General features: G+C 45.9%; 1 protein-coding gene across 1 annotated transcript in view; it reads right to left on the bottom strand.

Moving 5' to 3' along the window:
* The window catches only part of ITGB5 (integrin subunit beta 5), a 103,082-nt gene that overhangs the window by 53,131 nt on the left and 33,129 nt on the right, over window positions 1-16,822 (bottom strand). Inside the window, exon 5 of the mRNA XM_081814949.1 lies at window positions 7,989-8,157. Within this exon, the coding sequence (XP_081671075.1) occupies window positions 7,989-8,157 (169 nt within the window). The remainder of the gene's footprint in view (window positions 1-7,988; window positions 8,158-16,822) is intronic.

The following is a 16,822-nucleotide window of genomic DNA, read 5'->3' as shown; positions in this document are numbered from 1 at the left end:
TCTGTCAAAATAAATAAATAAAATCTTTAAAAAATAAAAAATAGGGCGCCTGGGTGGCTCAGTTAGTTAAGCGACTGCCTTCGGCTCAGGTCATGATCCCGGAGTCCCGGGATCGAGTCCCACATCGGGCTCCCAGCTCGGCGGGGAGTCTGCTTCTCCCTCTAACCCTACCCCCTCTTGCGCTCTCTCTCTCACTCTCTCTCTCAAATAAATAAATAAAATCTTTAAAAAAAATAAATAAATAAAATAAAAATAAAATAAATCTGTTCTGTGGCTAAACCTAAGGAGGGCAAAAGTGTATTTCTTTCCTTGGGGAAAAGAAATCTTGGCCTGTGAGTCAGGATTCAGACATTCCCTTCGAGCCCAAGCCCAACAACATGCAACAGATCTTGTCTGATGTGGACTCTATGGAGAGTCCAATCCAAATGGAAGAAGAGAAACATTTGGAATGTGTGAGGCTGAACCACATGAAGTTCCTATTTTTTTAGCAGAAACTATTAGTAGTCAAGTATTAGATATCATTGATTGTCAAATATCAGTAACTTCATATGGTTCCTGCTAATGTTTACAAATAGGTTATTTCTTACCTTCTGGTGGATCTGCAAGCTCAGATCAAACCCCCGAGGATAGGGACTTCTTCCCCATCTTTCTTTAGTTTTTCCCACCACACCTGCCACTGAACTCACTTGCTGAGTTGGAAAGTACTGCCAACTAACGATACTCCGGGTTTTCTTCAATGACGCATATGAAGCACTGTAAATGACACAGGCAGCCTGGTCCGACAGGAGGGCGGAGGGGCTTGGAGCCAGGTGGACCTGCAGGTTGCTGAACTTAGAAGCATAAAGGAATCTGTGAGAACAAAGCATCTGTTTGCTCACCAAATGTTTAAGGAGGGCTTGTTATGTGCCAGGCAACGCGCAGGGTGCTAGGGAAATGCGGTAGTGAGAAAAGAGATGGGGTCCCTGCCTTCAGGAGGCTTCCTGGCTCACAGGGGAGGCAGACATCATTCAGGGAGTGGCCCAAATACAAATAAAATGGTGACTAAAGTAGATGTGACCAAGGGCCTGGTGCTCTGACCTCATCAGGACACTCCCATCAGGCTTCCGGAGGTCCGAAACATCAGTAGGCAGAGATTAGACATTCAAAGAAAAGCAGGTTTGGGGGGAAGAAGAGAGGGATGAAGAAGAGGTGAAGCAAAGACTTTCAGGGCAGTGAAGCAGTTCTGTGTGCTATAACAATGGTAGATACATGTCATTATACATTTGTCCAAACCCATAGAACGTACAATACCAAGAGTGAACCCAGAAGTCAACTATGGACTTCGGTTGATAACGATGTGTCAATGCTGGTTCATGGATTGTAACGAATATACCACTCTGGTGACGGATGCTGATTGGGGGGGGGGGGAGGGCGTGGCGCTAGAACGGGTAGGGGGGGCAGGAGAAACAGGAAGTATATGGAAACGCTGCCTTTTCTGCTCTATTTTACTATGAACCTAAATCTGCTCTTAAATAAAACAAAGTTTATTAATAAAAAAGTTAAAGAAAGAAAGAAAAGCAGGAATACAGGGGAAGAGTATTGCAAACAGAGGAAACAGCGTGTGCAAAGGGCCCTAGGTAAATCAGAGTAACAGAGTCATGGTCACTGTCAAGGTCATTGTGGCTGGAATGCAGAGGGCAGGGATGGAGGTTTAGGGAGAAAGTGGGGCCAGAAGAGCCCAAGAATCAATCCTTGTCTCTTTTCCTCTTTGCCAATGGACATTTACAGCACAGAGGAGCCCATAACTTAAAAAGAAAAAGTGACATCCTAACCAGGTATGGAAATACAGCCTCAGTCGTGGAGTGGGCCTCCTACCCTCTCCCCCGGATGATTCTTCCCTGCCGTCATTAGCCGAGCAAGCTCAGGGGTGCAGACAAGCTCAAAACAGGCACTACAGGCTTCTGCTGGAGGACCGAAAGAGACCAAAGCTCTCATCCCGCCCTCGTGACAGTTCTGAGTTGTAACTCAGTCCATTCCCACCCCGTGTCAACAAGCAGCTGTTGGCAGGGCAGCCGATACCCAAAGCACAGTTCACAGGCACCAGGCAGAACGAGGAAACATCGTCTCAGGGACTAAAACAGTCCTGTGATTCAAAAAGGCACATGAGACTACAAGGATCTGCAAAATAGAAAGCCAAGGAGAATCTTCACCACTTCAGGCAAAAAAGCTGCACGGGCTCGCGCAGAGGGCCTACACACCTGCACATGTGGCCCCTAACACTTCCCCGGGCCATGGCGAGGTTCCAACTTTCATGGCGTTTCAATGAGACACTGACCCAGAGAAAGAGCACGCACGCTGGGGTTGGAACAAGTCCCCCAAACTGTGGTACAATCTGCTAGCAGAAGCAGCTCATGTGTGCTGATGGATAACCCAGACCGTGAGAAAATGGAACAGGACAGGGAGTTCTTTCAGGTGAGAGTAAGTGTCGGGGATGGCTACCTTTAGTGCGTCCCTGGCCGGAGGCTCAAGACTGAACAGGGAGCAACACAAAAGCAAAATTGAAGGCTCTGAGCAAAGGGGGAGGGGCCACGATGAGTCCCTCATGAAAAGTAGCACCAACCAGCACAACTGGAGGATATCCTAGAGACCCTCCCTCCAATCCCAACTCCCTGCATTTTCTGGAGATTCTCCCTCCAATCCCACCTCCCTGCATTTTCCCAAAAAACGCGCTGAGGCCCAGAGAGGTCAGCTGGCCTCCACGGAACCAGTTAGCAGTAGAAGAGGCTTAGCTTGAATAGGACAACAACTCAAAGTTGAGTCCTCCCTGCTCTGCACGGCACTGTCACTATTTCCCAAAGCACCAGGCACCAGCTAACAGTTAGGGCATGGGCTTTGGAATCAACCAGATCTGGTTCAAAGTCTGGCTCTACCCCTTACTAACAGTAAGTTTCACGAATCCTTGTGTTACTCAGTTTCCTCCTCTGTAAGCTGGGGACAGCCACCACCACAAATAACCTGCCGGACTGCTGTGAGCATCAGAGAGAACACATGCAAAACGCCTGGAGCGTGGATGAGGGCTGAGCAAGGGCAGCGATGATTCTGTTTCTAGAGGTCCCCAGAATTTGCATTCCTGCAGAAAGTCTTGCCAGAGTGAAGCTGCCCCCCGCCCCCAGCAATTCTGGGGCTGTGGTCTCCATTTTTTATTAGAATGTTCTCACCAGCAAAGGCATAAAGGGACCCAACCCATGCCACAGACTTTTTACTCAGCATGTAAACTTACTTTGTTTGCTTTGAGACTGACTCATCCACCTATTTCTGGGAGGACATAAAATGCTTTTAAAAATTTAACACACAGTGCAGAATTAGAGAATCAATATTCAAACAAAGTCTGCCTGAAGGCTGTGGAGAATAAGTGCTAAGAGGGATGGCTAGAAGCTGAAGACAAAAGGAGAATGTGCTGGGTCACACACATCTTACTTTCTGTCTGACTGGAGAAAGCAGCCCCTAGGAACCCGTGCAGCCAGGATGACTGGCAACTTGGAAGGCAGAGCCCCTGGGCCACCCCTCCCCTGTCTCCCCAGGCCAAGGGCAGGCCTAGCTCAGGGAGAACAGGAAAGCAGCCCTAGTTCCAGTATGAACCACTCATCACACTTCCATCTACACAGTTTCAGAACAACCAACCTAGAGTCAACTTCTAGAAAGTCCTGGGCAAGCAATAAAAGTGGTAATGGGGAAATTACTATTCTGATCAAGAAAGGTTCGAGCATAGATTTCTAGGTAAAGATAAGAAATTAAGGGCAGTAGCATTATTCCCTTATCCAACCTAGCCAGGTAGAAGGCATTGGAAAAAATGCCTGCATTAATGACGGAGGCGTCCCTGGGCTGTGGACGCCTTTTAAATGGCCTCTCACAGCAATGTGACCTGCTGGGGGAAAAAACTTGTACTCGTAGAATCAGGGTCCTTATCCTAAATGGAATACTAAACAGAAAGTTTCCTTCTTTTTGCAAAGAACAGCTTTCCAAGAAATATAAAGTGGGCCACAGAGGTGGGATTTAAGGTCAGGCATGTGAACATTCCATAGCCCTAAATCCCACAAGTTGATAACAGTCTATCCCAGGAAAACCAGAGCGAGAATGAAACCAGAACAAAGAGCTCCCTGTGAGCTGCTTAAGCCTGCTATCAGCTCATCTCCAAGGGCTCAGGGTCACTCTCTGCTGGGGGGTGGAGTGGGGGCATGGCATGCGGCCCAGCCAGCTCCAGCCTCCATGACCCTGCTCTCCAGGCACAGCTCAAGGGCCTGCAGCTTCTCTCACGCTCAGTTTGCAGGATTAAGTGGAAGGGCCTTTAATCTGCGCCAATCAGGAGGCAGCAGAAAACTCGGCAAAGTCAGAAATGCTTAGCTCTTAAAAAAAACCTCTCAAAATCTAATTATCTTTAAAAATCTAAACATCATTGAAACAAATGATATCTGGGCTTCGCTTCAAATAACGGGAGAGAGAATGGTGAGGAACACAAATGAAACAAGATTGGCTAGTAGTTGGTCACTGTCAAAGATGGACAACAGGTACATGGGTTTCATTTCACTGTTCTCTCTACTTTTGTATGTTTGAGATGTTTCATTCTAAGTAAAAAAAAAAAAATCATACAAAAGCAATGTGAAAATGTAGGTAAATATAAAATTCAAAACCAGCGAAGAAAACAAAAACCACACATAGTCCTGTAACCAGAGACAACTACTGTTAACTCTTCTTTCTATTTGCTTCCAATCTTTTCCATATTCTTCTTTCTTTTGTTTGCAAAATAACGTCATATGTCTATACTTTTTTGTCACTTGCTCTCCATTCCTCTCTTACTTTATCTTGAGAATTATTCAAGTCTTTAAATGTCCTTTAAGGGTATGATTGTTACATAGTCTTTCATCAAAAGGTAAGTCAAAATCTATTTCCAATATTTGGCTTCTGTAAGTAAGGGTGTGGTGAACCAGAAAGGATGACATTTCTTATATAGGTGATTCCAAGTAAGAAAGAAATTTCTGGATATGTCCCCAAACATAAACGAACAACACACACAAAAAAGGAGAAATAGTAAGGGAGAAGCTGCTGGCTCCCAGACTAGATCATTCCAAGCACTTACTAACTTTCCAGGCACTTGCTATTGCAAAGGCCATGGTGGGAGGAAATGTCAACAGACATAAAACTGAAACATACTCGGGCGCCTGGGTGGCTCAGTTGGTTAAGCGACTGCCTTCGGCTCAGGTCATGATCCTGTAGTCCCGGGATCGAGTCCCGCTTCTCCCTCTGACCCTCCCCCCTCTCATGTGCTCTCTGTCTCTCTCATTCTCTCTGTCTCAAATAAATAAATAAAATCTTTAAAAAAAAAAAAAAAACTGAAACATACTCAGAAAGTGCCTCTTAGGCAACAATAATTCACACACCAGATCCAAGCAATGAGTTCAAGAAATCTGCTAGCATCTCTGAAATGCTCGAGTCTTGAAATACTAAGTTTCCAAAGGCAAGAAGAGTTGCATGGGCCTGGGGTGGTATAAGAAGGCTCTGTAGGCACAAGAGTGGACCCAATGGCTTCTCAGAGACCCCTGTGCCTCTAGCGTTCAGTCACGCCATGCCGATTACGCCAACAGAATTAATAGAACTGGACATTGCTTATCTTATCACTGAGTTCTTTGCCCCAAGCCTTAAAGATGATTTCCTCCCCGCAAAAAAGAAAATCCACAAAATTCTCAAGATAGGGAGATGAGAGGGATCTTGTTTTCTCTGCACTATTTAACCCTGCCAAGAACTAGATTTGGCAGAATATCTGTGAAGACAATGTCTCATACGATCGATGTCTGAATGCCAGCCAACAATGTAATTTTTCTTTCCGAAGCAAATCCATAAGTGGCCCATTTTGTGACACACTGTAACGACTGAGAGCTGAACACATTCTAGCTATGTTCCATCTGGCCTTCCTGGACTCCTACAAAGCCCAGGGAACCTCTGAATCAGACTATGTGGCTCTGGCCAGCAGCTGGGAAGGGTCACGCTGCAGCCATGCTGGATAGGGAGCCACTGTGAGACCTTCCTTAGGGGTGGCCCCAAGGACAGAGCAAATGACAACAGAGCTGCAGTGGGACCAAGAAGAGGACCGCAGGAGACTGCGCTTTCTTCCCATGTTTCCTTCCCTTTATCCCTCCCTGTCTACCACTTCAGTTTTTTATATCAGAAAGGACAACTGTGGCTCTCTTATCCCTCACTCAAGGATTGAGTAGAGAAAAAGACAGTCTGTCACACACTGAACACATGCTCTCTGAGGTCAGAAACTATGTAAGTGGACAACTAAGTGCTTACCACTTAGTACATGAACAGCAGCCTCTCCAAACTGAGTTCCAGTCCCCTTTCCCAGCCCTCCCCCAACCATGGGAGCCCCAACGATTGCCCTATTGCTGAGCCACCAAAATTCTCGAGAGAGTGTTACCATTTACACATGCTCTATGATGACCACTATGGAAAAATTATAAAAGTATGTGCTGGGATAGCAAATTCACGAGTGATTCTTAAAAAAATCTTTGGTTATTGTTACTGAGTTACTTTGACAGTAGAAAATGAGTTTAAGTTATTACCTAACAAGGCTTGGGAAGGATATGGAGAAAAAGGAACTCTCACGCACTGCTGGTGGGAATAGAAATTGGTGCAGTCACTGGAAAATCATAGGGAGGTTCTTCAAAAAATTAAAAACATAAATACCATACAATCCAATAATTCCACTCCTGGGTATTTACCCAAAGAAAATGAAAACACTTGAAAATATCTATGTACCCCTATGTTTACTGCAGCATTATTTACAATAGCCAAGATAATGGCAACTCAAGTGTCCATCCACAGATGAATGGATATAGATACACACACACACACACACACACAATGGAGTATTACTCAGCTATTAGAATGAGATCTTGCCATCTGTGACAACATGGATGGACCTAGAGGGTATTATGCCAAGTGAAATATGTCAGACAGAGAAAGACAGATACCATATGATTTCACTTATATAGAACCTAAAAAAAACAAAACAAATGAACACACAAACAAACAAAAAGCAGAAACAGACCCATAAATACAGAGAACAAACTAATGATTGCCAGAGGGGAGGGTAGTGGGGGGGAGGGAGGGCATGGGGGGGGTGCGCAAAATGGGTGCAGGGGAGAGGGAGATACAGGCTTCCAGTTCTGGAAAGAATAACTTCCGGGGATAAAAGGTCCGGCGTAGGGAATATAGTCAATGGTATTATAAAAGTGTTGTACGGTGGTGGAGGGAAGCTGCGCTTGTGATGGGCACAGTGTAATACATACACTTAACGAATCACTATGTTATATACCTGAAACTAATGTAACATCATGTGTCAACTCTTCTTCAATTAAAAAAAAAAAGTCATTACCAACATTCCATTTATATATTTCACTGAGATTTATATATCTCCACTGAGATTGCAACCTCTCAAAGCATGAGTTCATGTCTGACCTAAGTCTATGTCCTCCCTCTGGATTCACGTATCACAGAAAAAGCTGGAGAAAAACAAACAAATAGAAATGCAACCTAAGATGACATGCAATTCTCTTCTTCAGCTGGATTCCCTAATACAGCAATCTTTAAGATTTACCAAAACTGGGCCAGAAAGCTCAACAAGTTTCTATGCACAGGGCTTGAACTTTACCTTTCTTCCCTGAAAAGAAGCAAAACAGCCTAAAGTATAAACACAGAACAGCTGTCTTCTGGCAAAGACGGTATCCCATTGCACACAGCCACACCCTGACACAGAGACATGCACCAACCCCGACCCATCACTGAGCCCCAGCTGATTGGACTGCTGTAGATCTCCCCACGCGTCCCCGAGCTCACCCTCTGATGTAAGAATGGACAGGAACCACAGGCTGGATGGCTCAAACTCTGCCATCTCCTATAGGTAGTGCCAACGCCCACCCACACGTAGAGATGAAACCAGAAAGAAAAGTTACCTTGCAGACAGCCGCCTGGAGAACTGCGTCAAAGCCCCCCTCGGGTGCATCACGGTTCCGGGACACCCTCTGTTTGCGAACCTCCTCGTTGAAGCTGTCAACTCTGTCTGTAAGAGGCAGAAGATGGCGGAACCCAAAGGATGGAACGCAGTTTGGGAATAACTTGTAACTGGAAAGAAAGAAGAGAAGAGTCACTTTCCAGCACCGTAGGTAAATCTTAAAACAACCAAGTACTCAGTGTGTTCACGGAGGGTATTCACAGAGTGCCTCGAGCAACATTTACCCAGCACCTACTGTGTGCCCCGGGGACAGGCAGAGTGGAGCGCACAAAGAGAAACAACACGGTTCTTACTCTACAAACACCAAGGCCTAAGCTACAGGCAAGTCAGCATATCCAGGTTGTTCAGTGAATGGAATGGACAAATGGTTCGAAAAAGTAGAGATAAGAGTGGGCTACTGTGGTCAGAGGAAGACGTCACGGAGGAGCCCTGCCGTGGGCCTTGAAAGATGCGGGGGACCAGTGACATGCACACCGTGGCCTAGGCAGCACAGCAGGGAAGGCTCTTTTGGGCTGAGGAAGGTGCGCCATGTCGAGTGAGAGCAGCCTGAACAGAGGTGCTCGTTGAAACCAGCCTCCCACATCACCTCTGCTGCCGCCATGTGCCAAAAGATCACATAACCCCTTGGTGCCAACCCCCTCAGAGACACCCGCGACATCCTGGCGCATGAGCAAATGTTAATGGAATAGGAACGAAAACATTCTTTCTGCTACTTCGTTCATTTGTAAACACTGCAGTGATAAATGATCAGCTCTCCTAAATGCAACAGAAATCATTCAGAAACTAACCATCTTCAAATAGAAAATTAGATCTGGCAATTTGGGAGGAGGCAAGTATGGCATCTCACTAGCAGGTGAATGCTGCATCTTTCTCCTACAATACTAGACCATCTCATCTGCAGTCTGAGGTAGAGATCCCAATGTTAGGAGTTAGTTGGACAGTTAAGTGGCCAGGGCCAGGGTCCCCAACAAGAAAATATGGAGTTAGGACAGCTACAATAAAACAGCACCGACATCCTGTTTTACAGCTTAGACATGACTGCACTGACATTCTGCTTTGCAGCCTTTGCAGAAATGATTTCTGCAAAACGTCCTAAAATAAGACAATTAACCACAAAAGCATTTGTCAATATCACAGGCAAGGGGCAGTTAAGACAAAGCCCCCAGATGTCAGCAAAAAAAAAAAGACCATCAGCACATGGACATTAACCTAATGGGTAGACAGAAACGTGACCAAAGCCCTATCTGGCATGACTCAGCACACTCTGATTGCTTAAGAAAGTTCCACAAAAGACCTCATAAAAACCCTCAAACTTAGAAACTCTGAGGGCAACCCACTCGGGTCCCCCCTCCCTCTCTGGGAGCTTTGTACTTTTGCTCAATAAACTCTGCTTTGCTGCCCACCACTCTTCGTCTGGTCTACCTCGCCATTCTTCGAAGCAGCATGACCAAGAACCGCAGGCACTAAGGGGACACAAAATCCTGTAACACCAAGTGGCTCCACGCCTGGAGGAAGTTATATCCCAATTATGGATCTAGGAGTCTCAACTTCACATACAGCCACTGACATAGGAAGAAAAGCCTTACGCTGTTTCACAAGTGGATTCTCTAGGGGGAAGGGGAGCGGGTCCTGGCCACAGAGCAGCACCCATGCCAGAGCCCTGTGGCAGGAGAGAACACGGGGAGCCCGAGCACAGGAAGGCCAGTGACACTGCAGGGCGGGGAGCGAGGGTGAGGCTGGGCCAAGGGGAGGCTGGGAAGGCAGACAGAAAGAGACCACACAGGTTTGTGGCCATGTTAAGGAAGTCCCTCTTTCAGAATAAAAGATGGAAAAAAAAAAAAACCCACTCATGGAGAGGCATGGGGGGAGGCTTTATAATCCAATTTAAGCCATGTGCATGGGAAGGGAAACAGGCTTAGGAACTACTAGGGGATCCTGCCTAACTTGCCAAGCAGCAGCCAGGGCAGGTATGGACAGGGTCCTTTCCTCCGCTACACGCTCCCCTCCATCTGCCTTCCCTTCGTTTCACTCCCTCTTTCTTCCCCAAATCTTCCCCTGCACCTTGTGCTTTCTAGAACCCAGGCCACCCAAACATTTTATTCCCATCTCATTCTGCCATGAAGAAAAGGCCATGGAAACTGTTCCTGGCTGGAAGAAGGAGCTGAGGTCCCATCAGTACTTATTATAACTGGACAAATGGACAGATGCAGGAGGGAGTTAATATACACCAACTCCCTTCCTCCAAGCCGCTACCCCTTTCTGTGTGGCTCTGGTCCACAGTTTAGGACTTCAGGCGTTGATCATGTGGGTCGAGGAAAGGGAGGAGAGGAGCAGAAGAGTAACTGTCATTCAGTGAGAAAGCCAGAGAAGCTGTGAAAAGCTCACCAACATGAGCACGGCATTTTTTCCCTTTTCCCTTTCATTCCTGCTAGCAACATTAAGTAGATATGTTTTTACCTGGAGAATTACTATTAAATCATCGGGAACTAGATAATGTGTTTGCCAGAGAGAAGTCTTCATGGCAGGGAAATTACTATAATCAAATCAGTCACCTCTTAGTGAGAGGAGAATGGCTTTGTCACACAGATGCCGCTGAATGTCTCACAGTCACTAAAATACGATGTCCTCTGCAACTAGTTATTTAATTTAACCCCTGGAAGATCTGACTGAGCTTAAGGTCTGGGTGTTTGGTGGTCTAATGCCGGGAAACGCTCCAACACCCACCCTGCGTCTGCCCAGAGAGCCCTGTTTAGGGCCATGTATAGGGAGTTACTAAATTATGAATTCTGAACCAAGAAGTATATAGGCTTAAGTTGCCTGCGGGGGGAGCATGTACATATGAAAAGTGATCGCAATTTGAAGACACTAGATCCAGGCAAATCCAGAAACAATCCAAGGCTTCAGGACAATATTATGGGATGAGCTGACGTGGAAAGAGCTCCCCTCCTACTCTAAGTATTTAGAGCTGCTAGATAACATAAAATGTTTCAAAATGTTAATATGGAAGTTTAGCAGGGAAATCTCAGGTGCCAGAAATGAAGAACAAAAGTCGTTCAGCAAATGAGCGCACTTAAGAGACAAGGTAGGCCTGGAGCGAGAGTTCAGGCCGAAGAGCTCCCGGAGGTGCCACGATCAGGTGGAGGTCCTAAAGGCTGGGAGTGGGAGTTGAGCAGGGACGGATGAAGCCCTGGAATGGGGCTCTCTGCAAAAAGCTGAGCACTACAAAGAGCTGCCCTGTCAGCAACATCAAAGATAAAAACTCCAACCATTAGCCTGGGAAAGAAGCAAGGAAGATCCACTCCGGGCCAAGGGCAAGATGAATCACCCATAAAGATTGTTAACTCCAGGCCCGAGCAAGTCAGAACTCAGTATATTTTTTATGCTGAAGGAAGCCCCAACTGAGAGATGAACAGGAAAACTAGTCCCATCGAGACCCAGAGGGTCCTGGCGGCAGCAAGCATACACCCACCCTGCAAGGATGCAGACAGGCCAGCGGGCCTGGGGCTGAGATGCTCACGCGGAAGACCACCGTGGGAGAAGAAGAGCTAAATGACAAAGTTCTGGACCCCACAAGAAACAAGCCACCATGAAGGAATGTCCACAAATGCAACAAACGGGACGATCTGCAGTTCAAGAAACAGAGGTAACAGAATGATCCGAAGTACTATAAGACTAGGATATTTAAGACATTAAAGAAGAGGAAAGAATAGATACTAAAAGCCGGAACAGGATATTATTAGAAGGAAAAAAAGTCAGAAGGCTCTGGAAAAAAAAAACAACAGAATCAAAAACAGAAGTTTGGAAAAGAACCAAATAAAAAATATAGTCAGTGAAATTCAAAAATGAAACATCAGTGTATGGATGAAGCAACTAAAGAACAAAATGGTAAACTAGAAGAAATTTCCTGTTATGGAAATTAGCGTTAGAAAATAAAGAGGAGAGAGGGATCAAAGAGAAAATGAGAATATTCAAGAATAAAAAGATATATTCTCAGGCTAAACAAGCAGACCAGATTCTAAGCAATGTAAATAAAAGTAAATTCAATCTAGACACATTGAAATGCATATCATTACAGAATATGAAAAGCACAGGAAAATATTAAAAGCCACCAGAGAGAAGGCAAACCATGAGACGGAGAGCAGACTTCTCGTCAGCCACAAGATATGCCAGAAGACAACGAAATCATACCATCAAGGTGGAGAAGAAATAATATGACCCCTTGGAAGAAATACAGGAAAGGTAAGAAAAAACACAAACGATGAAGGATGAAATGTGTTATCTCACTTGTGCAGATTTTCGCATATATATTTCCATTTGTGTGTGTGTGGCAAGAACATTTAAGATCTACTCTCTTAACAACTTCCAAGTATATGCTCCAAGTATAGTAGTGTTAATGACCATCACCATGCTGTACATTACATCCCCAGAACATCTTCATCTTGTACCTGGAAGTTTGTACCTTTTGACCAATGTCTCCCTGTTTCCCCCCACTTCCCAGCCCCCAGCAGCCACCAGTCTACTCCGTTTCTATGAATTTGACTTTTCTAGATTCCACATATAAATGTGACATAACATGTATTTCTTTTCTTTTTTTAAAGATTTATTTTTAGAGAAAGAGAGAGAGAGCATGCAAACAAGTGCGGGGTGGCGGGGAGAGGGAAGGAGGGAGAGAGTCTTAAGCAGACTACGCGCACTGAGCCCAACTCAGGACTCGATCCCACAACCCCAAAATCACTACCTGAGCCAAAAGCAAGAATCAGACGCTCAACCCATTGCACCACCCAGGTGCCCTGAGACATGACATGTATTTCAACAACAGCCTGATACCTCTAGCAAAAGAAAATGCGTTCAAGACCAGAGATAACATGCTGCATTAGTCTTTCAAATCCTGTATGTGAACACCACATGATTTTTCCCAGTGACACTCTTCCTGTTAATCAGAATAGCAATTAAACAGTTCTTTAATGTGATGATTAAATTATACTATGTCTTTTTTCTTATTATGGCAGACCTGGTACTATTTACTTCAGTTCTGGCATTTCTAGCACATTTCTAAGATAGGAAGGGATGAGTCTAGGACTTTGATCCTTCAGCAGGAATGTCTGGAGCAAGAGGAGGGACAAACCTCAGGGAAGCCCCCATGAAAAACTGGCTCTCTTTTCTCTGAGGTGTCCTGCATAGATGGCTAAGTCCCTCCCTCCTGACTATCTTACCCTTCCTGGGGGCTTCTGCTGTTTCCACTCCCACAGGGGAGAAAAACCCAACTGAAGATGCCATTGGAGCTCGAGAAGAACCCTGTGACCTTCCCCTGCACACCAGCTGAAGGAAAAGAATAGGCAAGGATCACAGACAATGTGCACTGAGCCAGGGATGAAAGGCAAACAAGTGAGGCAGATCAGCTGTGACATGAGAGAGTGGTAGGGACAGCAGTGGCCAAGCATGTGGTTCAAGCCCAGTGCTACCAGACCATTAAAACTTAGAAAGGCAAACAAAGCACACACGGGCTGGACCAGACACAGGAAGAGCCACCTCGCGATGTTCTCCCCACGAGCAGTGGGGATCTCTGAGACCTGGGACACCGCACATGTTCAGTGCCTGACTGTGGGGAGATCAATCTCAGCCTGTCTCATCGACCCAAAGAGCGACTCCCTGATGTGGTGCCCAGCTTGGAGAAGAGAGATTTGCCTAACTTATCCCTGATATTTCCTTCAAAGCTCCCATTCTTCTTCGGTGTGCCTGTGCTCACTGTGAAGACTTTCACTGTCTACAGTTGGTTCTGCCTTCTAGGGCTTAGAGAGGGACTCTGGAAAAGCGGTGTGTAATAACCTTGAATACTCGAATGCTGAGTTCCCAGAGCCGGTCCTTCATCCTCTCTGGGCTTCCAATCTAGCATATCTCACAGTGAATGGAGGGTCCTTGGAAAATGACTGTGGAGACACACCCTTCCATCAGCAGACAGGGCCCAATCAGAGGGCAGAGGTGAAAAAGCAGACAGAATCACTACTCTTGATGAATTAAAAAAAGATTTGGTTTTTTTTGTTTGTTTTTGAAGATTTTATTTATTTATTTGTCAGAGAGAGAGCACAAGCAGGGGGAGCGGCAGGCAGAGCGAGAGGGAGAAACAGGCTCCCCGCTGAGCAAAAGGCCCCACGCAGGGCTCGATCCCAGGAGCCTGGGATCATGACCTGAGCCGAAGGCAGACGCTTAACCAACTCAGCCACCCAGGTGCCCCCCAAAAAGTTTTGGTTAAGATGCTGCTGCACCGGGCACCTGGGTGGCTGAGACGGTTAAGCGTCTGCCTTCGGCTCAGGTCATGATCCCAGGGTCCCGGGATCGAGTCCTGCATCAGGCTCTCTGCTCCTTGGGAGCCTGCTTCTCCCTCTGCCTCTCTCTCTCTGTTTCTCATGAATAAATAAATAAAATCTTAAAAAAAAAAGATGCTGCTGCACCTGCTCAGAAGTAAAACTCCAGCAAGAGGACATTTGGCACTGAGTCTTGGCTGAAGGTGCCTTGGAGACGGGACCAGACTAATAACGCCAGCAGCCACCTGTGGCCGGGAGGAAGCTAAATCCAGCAAATGATGACACCTAGGCCTCTTCGAAGTTAAGAAACTTAGACTTGCTTTTGTATTTAAACATTTTTCTTATTTATTAATTTTTCCCACCACTGTGTCAGTTCCTAAGCCCTAAGGGAAGACCTAAGGGAGCTTCAAGGAGAGTGCACAGAGGGTCCAAAAAGATTAAAGAGAACATACATTACCAGCATAAACACAACCGCATCCTGACCACCAAGCCCCACGCAGGGCTGGGAGCTGTTGAGGCTGCTGAAGATGAGCCGGGGTGTTGGGCAGGTTCGGGGCTTAGGAACAGCTCTCTTCCTCTGTACGGTAGCCAAGTAACCCAAGGATCGAAAATGCCACCATAAGGTAGAAGAGCCTGGATCTGAGTCACCACTTGAAGGAGAGCTGCTACGGAAAACAACTCAACCCTCATCAGATTTTATACAAGCAAGAAATAAACCGGATGGTGCTGAGCCACTGAGATTTGGGAACTGTTAGAGTAGTATCACCTAACACTGCCCTCAGGCAAGCACCTTGAGGGTCGGGTATTAATTAGCCTTCTGACTGGACCCAGGTAAAGCATCCGTGTTGTTGTGTGACTTGGATGGGGAAAAGTAAGCACTGTATTACTGGGAATGCAGACTCTGAAAGCAGTTTATCTTCACTTTTGCCCCAAGTTCATCCCTTACTAGTTGTGTAATCTCGGCTTCGCTGTTTATTCAAAGTGTCGGTTTCCTCATCTGCGGAGTACGGCTCACATCTACTGTAGAGACCTCAAAAGACTGTCATGAGATTTAAATGAGATAATCCATATGGTACAAGGCATGTCGTGTGGTGCCTGACACTTGGTAAGAACCTAAGTCTTAGCTGTTTCTTGTCTAGTAACTACTCTGGGACCTTATGTCCCAAAGCCTATCTAAAGTTGGATGTAGGGATGAGAAAAAAGAGTTGGAAGTTACCACTCACTGTCAGACCACATCCTCCTGACATTTATGGGAACATCTGCAAGACTAGAAACAAACCAACCTTACAAGGGTTGCCTTAGGGAGTTGGCAGCCGTGACCCTCCACCCCCCACACAAGTACACGATGGCAGAGTCCTGTTCACCAATCCTGCTTCCTCTTCTTCTGGGCACAGCTAACCTAGTTTCCAGCCTCCTTGTTAGAACTCCATTCTATCTGATAAAATACAGGAGCAGAAGTGGCAAAAGCCACTCAGCCCTGGCCCATAAGCTCTACCTAGGAGCAATCGTCCACACACAATGACTTTAAAAATCACGTGGGGAAGATGAAGAAGTACAGGGTGGACAGAGCCTGGGTCCCTGAGTCTCTGCTTGGAAGAGAGGTGTCCACTGATCAGGAGACCCATCTGGATTTAGGTGAGCAGGAAATAAACTTTTTTTTTTTAAGATTTTATTTATTTGACAGAGAGAGAGAGAGAGTGCATGAGTGCACACAAGCAGGGGGAGCTGCAGAAGGAGAAGGAGAAGCAGGCTCCCCACTGAGCAGGGAGCCCGATGTGGGGCTCATCCTGAGATCTTGACCTGAGCCAAAGGCAGACACTTAACCGACTGAGCCAGCCAGGTGCCCCAGGAAATAAACTTCTATCATGACATACGTTTGGATTTGTTTGTTGTGGCAGTTAGAAATTCCTGCTGATAATCTGTCAAATATTTTCTAGTTCAAGTACTTGACTTACGTTGGGAAAAAAGTCATACCTTTAAAACACACGATTTCCATTTCATTTTGTCAAGGTAAGTTATATTTACATAAACAACAAATAATTCCCTTATCCTCAAGCAAGAGGAAAGTCTCCATTGTTCTGCCCGTTCCTTCCCTGAACGCCTGGGTATTCACTTCCTGAGAGCATTGTCTTAATCTAGAAAACAGTGCTATGCTACTGGGTATTTACCCCAAAGATAAAAATGCAGGGATCCGAAGGGGTACGTGCACCCCGATGTTTATAGCAGCAACGTCCACAATAGCCAAACTACAGAAAGAGCCAAGATGTCCATCAACAGATGAATGGATAAAGAAGATGTGGTATATATATACAATGGAATATTATGCAGCATCAAAAGGAAAGGAATCTTCCCATTTGCAACAACGTGGATGGAACTGGAGGGTATTATGCTGAGCGAAATAAGTCAATCAGAGAAAGACATATATTATATGATCTCACTGATATGAGGAATTCTTAATCTCAGGAAACAAACT

The sequence above is a fragment of the Leptonychotes weddellii genome, chromosome 1, assembly GCF_054177405.1.
Source record: "Leptonychotes weddellii isolate Sample4059 chromosome 1, ASM5417740v2, whole genome shotgun sequence".
Lineage (NCBI taxonomy): Eukaryota > Metazoa > Chordata > Mammalia > Carnivora > Phocidae > Leptonychotes > Leptonychotes weddellii.
The sequence above is the reverse complement of the archived record's forward strand: the minus strand, read 5'-3'. Positions and strand labels throughout refer to the sequence as shown.